We start from the raw sequence: 12,578 nt of genomic DNA on the forward strand, positions 1-12,578 counted from the left end.
CCCTTGAAGTTTTCCACATTTTGCCACATTACTGCCACAAACATGCATCAATTTTTTTGGAATTCCACGTGAAAGACCAATACAAAGTGGTGTACATGTGAGAAGTGGATCGAAAATCATACATCATTCCAAACATTTTTTTACAAATAAATAACTGCAAAGTGGGGTGTGCGTAATTATTCTGCCCCCTGAGTCAATACTTTGTAGAACCACCGTTTGCTACAATTACAGCTGCCAGTCTTTAAGGGTATGTCTCTGCCTGCTTTGCACATCTAGAGACTGAAATCCTTGCCCATTAATCTGTGCAAAACAGCTCCAGCTCAGTCAGATTAGATTGACAGCGTTTGTGAACAGCAGTTTTCAGATCTTGCCACAGATTCTCAATTGGATTTAGATCTGGACTTTGACTGGGCCATTCTAACACATAGATATGTTTTGTTTTAAACCATTCCATTGTTGCCCTGGCTTTATGTTTAGGGTCATTGTCCTGCTGGAAGGTGAACCTTCACCCCAGTCTCAAGTATTTTGCAGTCTCCAAGAGGTTTTCTTCCAAGTTTGCCCTGTATTTGGCTCCATCCATCTTCCCCTCAACTCTGATCAGCTTCCCTGTCCCTGCTGAAGAGATGGACCCCCCGAGCATGATGCTGCCACCACCATGTTTGACACTGGGGATGGTGTGTTCAGAGTGATGTGCAGTGTTAGTTTTCCGCCACACATAGCATTTTGCTTTTTGGCCAAAAAGTTCCATTTTGGTCTCATCTGACCAGAGCACCTTCTTCCACATGGTTGCTGTGTCCCCCACATGGCTTGTGGCAAACTGCAAACGGGACTTCTTATGCTTTTTGTTAACAATGCCTTTTGTCTTGCCACTCTTCCATAAAGGCCAACTTTGTACAGTGCATGTCTAATAGTTGTCCTATGGACAGAGTCTCCCACCTGAGCTGTAGATCTCTGCAGCTCATCCAGAGTCACCATAGGCCTCTTGACTGCATTTCTGATCAGCGCTCTCCTTGTTCGGCCTGTGAGTTTAGGTGGATGGCCTTGTCTTGGTATGTTTACAGTTGTGCCATACTCCTTCCATTTCTGAACGATCGCTTGAACAGTGCTCCGTAGGATATTCAAGGCTTTGGAAATCTTTTTGTAGCCTAAGCCTGCTTTAAATTTCTCAATAACTTGATCCCTGACCTGTCTTGTGTGTTCTTTGGACTTCACTGTGTTGTTGCTCCCAATATTCTCTTAGACAACCTCTGAGGCCCTCACAGAGCAGCTGTATTTGTACTGACATTAGATTACACACAGGTGCACTCTATTTAGTCATTAGCACTCATCAGGCAATGTCTATAGGCAACTGACTGCACTCAGATCAAAGGGGGCTGAATAATTATGCACACACCACTTTGCAGTTATTTATTTGTAAAAAATGTTTGGAATCATGTATGATTTTCGTTCCACTTCTCATGTGTACACTGCTTTGTGTTGGTCTTTCATGTGGAATTCCAATAAAATTGATTTATGTTTGTGGCAGTAATATGACAAAATGTGGAAAACTTCAAGGGGGCCGAATACTTTTTCAAGCCACTGTATATAACAGATTAGAGCAGCCCAGACACTATGCAATATTTTTTGTATATTCAAATGCTTAATTGGGCAATCCCTTACAAGAATCATCTCATGGTCAACATCCCATGATCTGAATTTGCCATTTTTTCCTGTAATCAAACCGTCATATTGGTTGTAATGTTGATCGTAGGATGATCAGCACCGTGATCAAATAGTGTATGGGTTACAAAATGGGGATGAGTCTGCATACATGCATGCAGTTTATTCCTGGTGCAGCAATAACAATTTGGAACTTAATGCTCTTAAGACCATGGAGATGATAATAATGGATTTTAGGAGATCTCCCTGCATAAATGTAATCATAATGGATCTACAGTGACCCTGGTAGAGTCATTCACATTTCTTAGGTCCATCATCTCCAACAACTTAAAATTTCAAGTACTGTCACCATCATAAAGAAAGCACATATGACAGCTGAGTTTGGCCTACCAAAAAATGAATGGTGCAGTTCCATAATGCGATCATCAAATCATCCAATCAGCAGAAAGAATAATCGGCTGCAGCTTATCTTCCCCGCAGAATCTTTATACCAGCAGGTGCAGAAAGAGAGTCACTAAGATTGCTTCTGATCCTTCTCACACTGCTCACTCAATCTTCTAACTTATGCCTTCAGTAGTGACATACTGGTCAATAGCAACAAAAACTTCTAGGCACAGAAACAGCTTCTCCCTTCAGGCGGTAGGCATGCTTAATGCAGAACCAGGCTAGTGCTGGAAGACTTGAAAGTGTTGCAGCGCAAAATGAACACTTCTCACCCTGTTTACTATCACTTTAACTTGTATACTGTTCTTGACTTTTAAAATCTACAGTATGTCCTTGTATTGTTTTGTCTGTCTGTTAAGCAACTGCCAAGTAAAATTTCTCATAAGTGCAAACTTATTTGGCCTAATAAAATTGATTCTAATTCTGATTGGGTAACTATAGTCTACAAAGTATAGCAGTCACAATGCTGATATATCTGAACAATTGATTCTCTCAAAGATCTTCTTGACATTAAAGGATAATGAGGGATGTCCCAGTAATACAAGGCATCTATCATAACATGATGTTAAAGTATTTGCTCATGAAAATATCAATGCAAAATTTTGCAGAGTATTACCATTAAAAATAATAAATAATAATACCATTAAAAATAGACTTACAGAAATTCCAGCTTCTCCGGGAGGACCAGGGTTTCCAGCCTCTCCAGGTTCACCCTAAGGTAAAAACAAAACAAAACATACATTTATAATGTAAACTGCTTCTTCACGTCATTCATTTTTTAGTGCATAAAATGACACTTAACAACAGAAGCTAAAAACACAAACATTATGGTCATTAACAACGGTGTCTATACTTTTATGATTGATATTGGCCCCAGCTTGGAAAATGTTGATATAATAATTCATAATTTGTTTCCTACATGTTGGTCATTTCAGAAGTAAACATTAGATCACTGCATTGCTTCGGGGATTGGCAATCCAAAGCACAAATTAGGACTTTTGCCATTATTTTCTAGTTCACTGGACTGATAAATATGACCAAAGATAGCATTTTAATGCAGACAAAAAAAATTCTAATTTGGCTAACACCAGATGGGGAATTTTAAGCTAACCTATGATCTTTTGGTCCAGATGTTCAAAAAACAGACAAAGACACGAGCACCAACCTAGAATAGGATATTTACTAACAAACAAAAGAGATCAAAGTTAAAGCAAACCTGATAATGCACCCTACCATAAAACACTGTAAAAACAATTTGCTGTAGCTTTGAGGAAAGTCTACCAATATTTGGACACTGGCTGCTGATATTAAATTAGGAAACACATTTGAAATGTAGTGAGTGCTGCCTTTGTAATGCAGACTTTTAATTTATTGAATGAACTGGCAGGTCTAGTTTAAGTAAACACAGGATATATATTAATGGAGATCTAAATAAATAGGCCAAAAAATAAAAGGCCAAAACAAAAAGAGAGCTGTCTGCAGGTGTTTAAGGCCTAATACTGTGGCCAGAGCTTGGTATTCCTTTTTTGACCTTTGTCTATAATCTAAGTTTATGCACAGTATTGCTTCATTTATCAATTATTGTATTTATTTTCTGTAAGCCAAGACATTGGCAGTTGGCAGATGGACATATGGAGGAGCAGGGAACATAAAATGTATCAATAGCTACTGAATATCTACTGAAGTCTGTTGCAAAGACAGACATAGCATATATGCTTACCAAGGGAAAAAAAACTAAGTGAGCCTTCTTACTTACGTATTCATGGCTGTTTTGTGCATAATTGCTTACTTATTACATTTACAGCACATATTAGTTTGGTAACCTTAAACAAATAAGGTCTCCATTCAGGATCTACTACCTCCTAAGTTTCTGCAGAGGCCCAAAAAGGCCAGGGTTTTGGGAGGTAGATCTAATAGAGCGTTATGGTTGTCACTAACTTTTCCCTACCTCCTCCTAATGTCCTACTTCTATCCTAAATTCATAAGATTGCATTCTATTTGGCAGATACATGTTGCTGTCTCTCCTTCACTCCATCTCTCAATCAGAGTGCCAGGTGTGAAATATCAATGTGACAGCATCAGAAGCTGGTTTCCAAAATGTCTCTGCCTATCCTTCCATTGAACTTGTAAATAGTAGCTGGTGCCACTACTCCTCTCTGTTGCATGTTGCTTCTGTGGTTTCACTTCAAAAGAAAGCAGCTACACCCGGATATAGTGGGGACAGTGATCTTCAAGATGCCTGAGTGTGTTATGAGGGCAGCCTGTCATTTCGTTGTCTGTATGCCATGTGATTGGGTGTCACCGTGTTCTCTTAGAGAGATTGTTGTATGCTGCCATAGCCTAGTAGCCTCTTTGCAGCTTTTGTACTGTAAATTAGTCATGGACAGGCACACATGAAAAAACAGCAGCAGACAGATATAGGCTACCACTGAAATGTTTAAACCTAGTCTCAGGTTGCCAGACAGTGTCAGTACTGATGTGTAAGGATGCACAGATACTGAGACAGCGAGAGGTGGCTGTAACGTGAGGGTCAGATAGTGTCAAATATGGAATGTGGAGAGACTCAAAATCTCCCCCACCGCTCCACCAAAAAAAACAAAAAACTACTTGGTAGGTGTCTATGCAAACATAAAATAATACTTAACAGTCAAGTTAGGTGACCTTCATGTGTCTGTTTAGCCATGTATTGAAAATGTTAAAATATGCAAACATACTAGCTATGGCTACTACTCGGAGCGTTAAATTAAAGATTATAATAGATCAATGCAGGCAACAGAAAAGACCTTCCTCAATATATGTAATCTGGTATTTATCTGGATTGCAAGCTCCTAATTCCAGACATTCTACTCATATTTGCTACAGCAGCTGTAGATTGAGCCTCTTAGCAGTCTGCCTCTATGCTAAAAAAGTAACTTGTGACCTCGTGCATTTTTCTAACAACTATGGGGAGCAAATAAAAATGCCATAAAGTGTGAAGCAGTGCAGGGAAGTATATCACCATGGACACAGCCGTCGTTATATGACTAAAATCTCTATTTAAATTCAAAGAAGAACCATTATTTTCTGTTGAGTGGGTGGAAAGATGAATTATTGCTACAGTAAAGGTTGAATGAATGGAGATCACTTCTCTGTTTGTTAGGAGTATGTGAATGGCCAAATGCAGTTCAACTAATATTATGTATAGCCAAATGATAACAACTGAGTGGCAGAAAGAAAAAAAAAGAAAAAAGAAAAGCCATTTGCTATGCATAAATAACACAAAATATTTCTCTATAAGCCATGTGTGTTTCTCAGAGCTCCGAGTATAGAGCTGAAATGTTTCAAGCATGCAGTATTCATTGGGATGGAAACAGTGATGTATAGTCTATATAAATATGGAAATAATACAATTTCTTCTCAAGTGCCAAAAGGCCTTGAAGGTATTAGCCGAACGTATAACAGATGAATAAAGTTACGGTAAGGATTTTCCAGGTACTTATGTAGACCCACTAGTAACTCTATTTTCATATGATACTTTTATGACTGTGATTAATAACGGGAATTATTTCAATGCAAGGTTAATCAAGCTAAGTACTGAGGCTAGAAAGCATGTTCTGCTCAACATTAGACTAAATTCACTATATTTTTCAAATAATGAATATTTACATTCTGAAAGTGATTTAACATGCGCGTGAGTATTCTTAGTTCTTAGCTAGTTAAAGAGATCTGTCACAAAACTGAGCTAGCTAAACTGGACAAATGATTAAATGGTTATTATTAGAATGGTTACTTGAGAAAGCAAAGCAAATACCACTACAATGGACAAGCTACACAACTCATGAGCTAATAGGCAGAAAAATGTGGCATTTTAATTTCTGCCCATTAAAATACACTGCATCTTAACCCCTGACTATCCCACCATTAGCAAACCGGAAAGATTTTTTGTTTTGTTTAGTGTTTAGCCTACACTGTCACTTTTACTCCAGGCTTTTTCTAACCTACAACCTGTATCCCACACCTTACCCATATACACATGCAGAGATGAGTGGGGCATGTGTATGTGGAGCAAATGACTACACTACAAGGGATACTGTACAGCTTCAAGGGACAATGGAAAAACTGATATATACTGTGCCATGTACTGCAGACTACCTGAAACAGAATGTCATTAAAGGACCTCTGTCGCAAAAATCTTAAAATTTAAAATACATGTAAACATACACAAATAAGAATTACGTTTCTTCCAGAGTAAAATGAGCCATAAATTACTTTTCTCCTATGTTGCTGTCACTTACAATAAGTAGTAGAAATCTGACATTACCAACAGATTTTGGACTAGCCCATCTTCTCATGGGGGGTTCTCAAGGTTTTCTTTATTTATTTTTCAAAGCACTTAGTGAATGGCAGTTGCTCCATCCAACTGGCAAAAAAGTGTGCAGTGAGCAGGGAGGCTGGTCAGCATCGTTGTATAAATCTTGTTTTTTAGGGAATGTCTTTATAAAGAATAAAGGTCATGCTGAGAATCCCCCATGAAGAGATGGACTAACCCAAAACCTGTCGGTAATGTCAGATTTCTACTACCTACTGTAAGTGACAGCAACATAGGAGAAAAGTAATTTATGGCTAATTTTACTCTGGAAAAACGTACTTCCTATTTGTATGTGTTTTAAAATTTAAGATTTTCGCGACAGTTCCTCTTTAATGCAAAGGATGCAGTACTGCAATCTTTAAAATAGAAGCCACATCCAGCCTAGGCCTGGACGGCCTGTTACCAGAAACAGCACTGCTCCTCCTTAAAGTATATTTCGTGCTTGCCAGAGTTTGTTTAATGTTGCTGAAACAAAATGTGTCATGATGCAGTATTTTATTTTATTCCATCTGCATTCTTGCAGAACTGTGAAGGATCCCTATACACGGAGCAAAACAACATAAGTTGTAAAATGATTCTCTCCAATAGCAAGTCATTCTAATACTAAAATGCAGCCATTAATACTCTGCTCAATATGATTTTATTATATGATCATATTACAGCTAATAATAATATCCCATTAAAGTAATGCAGACAATACCCATTTAAGGAAACAGATTACCCCTGTAGGTGCTGGAATAGTCTCATAATATAAACTAATTGTAAAGTGAAGAAAGGTAGTAGCAACTGATGAAAGTAAAGTGCTGAAAACGCCAACAAAAAGTACTGTCACTAAGCCAATATTTGAATATCGGTAACTACAGTTAACCAAAGCCAAGACCCAAATGAAGAGGCAGTCTGATAAACCATACATCTCCAAAACACTCTACATCTAATACTTCTTATGAGCCACTGTCTCTCTTATAAATCCCCTCCCACAATCCATTTCTCATTCCACCAACTCTGAGAACTTTAAATGCTGAATCTCCCTATAAGCACAGAACCTGCTCACTAACTGACATAACCTGTTGACTGGTATCTAACAATAAAACCTTTACTACCATATGTATAGATTACTGCATTCTTCAGTAATGTGAGTAAACTGATCTCATCTTCATCCATTATCCAGTCCTTTACTCATTATGTAAACTAGCAGGACTATCTCTCCTGGTGTACCTTGGCATTGCTGTATATGCAGAACTAGTCCAGTTGAGTTGACATGACAGAAAACCTCATTGACCAAGGACTGTTCCCTGTTTAAGGCACTTTGATCACAGCTCCTAGTATTTTTAATGGATATTGTTTAACACTGGGTCCCCTATTTCTTACAAATTAGTGGTCACAATCAAATTGCCCTGAGCGGCCGTGGATCATATGTCTATTGTAGTCTAGGGCCAATTATAGTTGGAAGCCAATTAACTTATCTGTATGTTTTTGGGCTGTGGGGGAAAACGGAGTGCCTGGAGGAAACCCACACAGACAAAGGGGAGAACATATAAACTCTGTGCAAATAGTGCCCTGGCTGGGATTCGAACCAGGGAACCAGTACTGCAAGGCGAGAGTGCTATTCACTACACCACCGTGCTGCCCTACAGTTGTAGGTATTTATAGGTTGTATAATTTTATTCGTACAGAGCTTGTGTCTGGACTACAATCTGAAATTATAGCTCTCCGTTCAGCTATATGATTCCCCCCAAGCTTGCAGCACCATCAAGCACAGCAAAACATAGGGTCTTTCCTAGATTCTAGATATGGGGTCTGCATGCCAACAGCTATCTCCCTTGTACACTTGAATTTACTGTCATTCCACTACCCTACAGTCACAAGCTGCGTTGTTTCTGCTCTTCCAAACAGTGCTGAGAAAAAGTCAGCAGCTTTTTGTAAGATGGAACAATGAGAGCTTAGAGAAAATTATAGCCTTTATCAGAAAATGTACTTGACCCTTTTATCAGATAAATCGTTCTCCATTTTCAGAAACAATAAAAGAAGCCATAAGGAAGCTATTTCTCCAAGCAGAGCAAGATTTTGGGAAAAACACAGTGACCTGCGCAACCCTTGACATTGATCTACACATTCCATGAATGCTCAAAAAGCCCAGATGAACAGAAATAACTTCTCAATGTTATGCATTTGGCTTTCAGTCGTTTTACCTTTTTTTTAATGAGTAATCACTTGGATGTATAGTTCCTTTTGCTGCATTTGCCAATTAGCTCTAGACATTGAACTGGGTTTATGTCTATTATGCAAATACAGTAAGTGCAATACGAATAATTGCTTTGTGTCTCATTTATCCACTTAGAGGCTGACCAAAGATGAACAACAAGGGCTAATGCCTAATGATTGGGGTATTCAATGGCCATGCATTCTATACCACATTTGACCCTATCCATTTATACTAAATGTGGCAGCACTGCACAGTGCACAAAAATGCATCTCTCTATATTTAATGTGCTATTGATATGCCCTGAGGACTAAAATGCTGCACAGTTCACTCTAAAGGCTGCCATACACTGGTCGATTGCCACCAGATCGACCAGCAGATTGATCCCTCTGTGATTGAATCTGATCAAAGAGGGATCTATTGGCTGCCTACACTGCAAACAGATTTTGAATCGATCTCACTATGAAACCGAATCACAATCTGCAGAGCTGCCGCTGCCCCCCCCCCCCCCCCCTGCATACATTACCTGATCCGGCCGGCGCGAGTCCCCCGGTCTCCGCTGTCTCTTCTCCGCTCTGGGCTCCAGCTTCACTTTACTTCCTGTCGGGGGAAGTTTAAACAGTAGAGGGCACTCTACTGTTTAAACTTCCTGTCAGGACAGGAAGTAAGTGAAGCCAGCCGGAGCCCAGTGCAGAGAAGGGGCCGCGGTGACAGAAGGGACATGCGTCGGCAGAACAGGTAATGTATTGCCGCTAACATCGGTCGTCGGACATTCGAACGCCGATATCGACACACTCCCGACCCGCCGGGATTCGAGTGAAATCTTCAGCGCGGATAGATCAACGGGAACGATCGATTTCGGATGGAAATCGATCGTTCGCTCAGCGTTTGCGCAACTATTTCACAGCAGTTTCGAATCTGCTGTGTATCGCCGGGAAATCGTGTAAGTGTATGGGCCTTTTAAGTTTCTTTCTACAACCTAAACAATTTTCTGGTAGGTGAATTGGCTTCCCCATAACATTGGCCCCAACCTGGCTGTGGTAGGGACAGTATATTGGAGAGTGTCTCTCTGTGCTACAGCTAGCTCTGTGTCTTGATTAATGCTCTATGTGCAGCACTGTAGAACATGTGTCGGTGATATATAAAAGTATAAATAAATAAACACTAATTACTGCCCAAAGAAATTCTCATCATTTGAAATCTGGCCTTGATTTTAGTAATCATTTTTAATGATAGTTTGATTACCTCTCAGTTATTGTACTATCAGACTGCTGATAGATGTTCAGCAATGAGTTAAAACTGTATTCATATAAAAAATACAGCAGTACAATACAAGCAATATGTTTTGGAAATGCAGATGCATACTCATCATTCATTCCAGCAATGTAACTCCTCACCGCTGTCCTAATTCCTCACTATCTTTGATTTGTTGTTCAATAGCTGACGTGAACAAGTATTGTAATGTTGCTGAGATTAGGAAATCAGCATAGAAAATGTAAAAATAAAGATTTCATCACGAGTTCGAATTTAGCCTGGACACAAAAAAATAAAAAATACCAATCCATAGAAATATTTCCACTTAGAGATGATAAACCCACAGAGCGCCTGTGTGATAGGACTGCACACTTCCCTAGGAGTACAAGTCTGCATTTGTCTGATATAAGATGACAGCTATTATTATACAATAACTCTGTATGCAAACACTGCAGGCAGAATCCTTTTAATGTATGGGAACTCTAGAGAGATGGGCAAAGCACTAGAGACAGAATGTTCCCATAATAAAAGGAAGCAATGCACAAAAAAATGATTTCTCCTCTAATGCAGACTTATGATAAACCTAATATCTGCACAGACAAACTTTTTTCTTATATTCTTCTTGCACTAACAATGCCTTAACAATGTCCTAAGAATTCACCTAGACAATGGTGGACTTCAATACAGTGACAGATGACAGTGGAATGCTAATACTTATGGCTACATAAAGCTTTTCCACTTAAAATGAATGAATACATGCTCATATCAGTGTTTGACACATGTGGATATATGCTCATCATGTGGGCACATACAGGGCCATTTTTATGCATAGGCAAATCAAGCGGATTCCTGGGGTGAAATCCTAGGAAGGGGCCCCACATAGCTAGTCTTAGCACACTATGCTTAATGGAAGGCTTATACACAGCTGTTAGTTCCGTTAAGAATGGGGTGTATGCTAATTTTATCACCTAACATAAGAACTGCTTATTAGCATAACAAAGGAGACCTAAATGGTGTAAGCATAATATGCTAGGTGCTGTTTTTGTGCTAATTGAGCAGTAATCATTTTAGACTTGGTCTATGTTGATTTTGCCACTCTTCTGAATTTCCAAGACAATATTCCAACTTGTAAAGGCTCAGGCTCTACATAAATAGCATAACACCTCTCATAGTATTTGAAAGAAGGGTTTGTTATATGGACTTAAAGGACACCCAAAGTGAAAATAAACCGATAAGATAAACAATTGCATCTATCCTTCTCCTAGAAATTTGTTTTTTTTTTTAGATATCCCACAGATGTATTTTATATATAAATCTACTTTTTAAGTTTGTACTGTTTTATTGTTTCTGCTCAATGACACATTTATTGAAGTATGCCAGAGCTAAAATCTATGACCATTGACCCTTTTTATCTCTTTCCTGCTCTGAGAAGCCTTTTTTTGCTAGGACATAGTTTTATGACTGTAATTTCTTATCACTGAGGGTTACACTGTAGTCTGACCCAGTCCTGACTCTGACAAGAATTGTCACTTACATACCTGATTTTTAAACCTTTCAGGCAGAGAAAGAAAAAAAGGAACACAGCCTAGTTATTTGTGTGCTAGGCACTGTACATACACACGTCTATCTCATCATGTCACATGTCACCTCAGGTATCCTTTTATGAGTGTGGGAAAATGTAGGTGTATCTTATTAATGGTATTAATTTGTACATCCTCTACAGATTTATTTTGAAAAACAACATCATTTCTGTACATAAGCTATCAACTTGTTACTGGTGTTGGCAAAACTAATATGTGGCTGGATCTTCCCATTCACAAGACTGGGGGGTGGGGGGCAAACAAAATATCAATTCAGTATTTTGTATATTGGTGTATACCATTGTCTCTATTATTTGTGTACACCATGTTTCTTACATACTTTGTACAGTGCCATGGAATATGGTGGCACTTTATAAATCCATAATAATAAGTTCTACACAATGTGAAAAGTAACAGTGTTACCAGCTCAGTAATTCTCCATTTAAAGTGCAAAAATTACAAAGCAGGTCATCTGGGCACACGGCGCCAGATGGCGGTGCGGTTATAGCAGTAATGTTATAGTCTGCACACGGGTAATTCAGGAATCTGGCGATCACCAGACCCCAAATTGCTTCTCCCTCGGAATTGCTACACCCCCCGGTATTTCAGCGGCAGCAGGGTGAGTCATCTTTCAACTCGCCCTGTGCCCAGCTTACAAAGCAGTGAGAACATATGTAAGCCAAAAATTAGATTTTTGTCCTCTAGGTCATAGACAGGGGTCCCCAACCTTTTCCAGCCCGGGGACCACTTTCTGACCAAATTTTTCTCCAGAGCCCGGGGGGGGGGGGGGGGGGTAGACAGTGTCGTGCGCAGCGGGTTACCGGGGGGGGGGGGGGGGCTGGGATGCGGCGGCATAGCTAGCGTAGTTGCCCCACAATAGGGAGTTTAGTTGCCCCAGTATGGCTAGTATAGTTACCCCAGTATAGCTAGTATAGTGCCCCAGTATAGCTAGCATTGTGTCCCAGTATAGCTAGTATAGTCCCAGTATGGGTAGGTAGTGCTCCAGTATAGCTAATATAGTGCCCAGTATAACTAGTATATTGCCCAGTATAGGTAGGTAGTGCCCCAGTATAGCTAGTATAGTGCCCAGTAT

General features: G+C 39.5%; 1 protein-coding gene across 8 annotated transcripts in view; it reads right to left on the minus strand.

Moving 5' to 3' along the window:
* Window positions 1-12,578, minus strand: part of COL11A1 (collagen type XI alpha 1 chain) — a 782,075-nt gene that overhangs the window by 25,871 nt on the left and 743,626 nt on the right. For all 8 annotated transcript variants that reach the window (XM_068240020.1, XM_068240025.1, XM_068240017.1 and 5 more), the window contains one exon: window positions 2,763-2,816. In XM_068240020.1, the coding sequence (XP_068096121.1) occupies window positions 2,763-2,816 (54 nt within the window). The remainder of the gene's footprint in view (window positions 1-2,762; window positions 2,817-12,578) is intronic.

Source organism: Hyperolius riggenbachi, chromosome 6 (assembly GCF_040937935.1).
Source record: "Hyperolius riggenbachi isolate aHypRig1 chromosome 6, aHypRig1.pri, whole genome shotgun sequence".
In the NCBI taxonomy this organism is placed as follows: Eukaryota; Metazoa; Chordata; class Amphibia; order Anura; family Hyperoliidae; genus Hyperolius; species Hyperolius riggenbachi.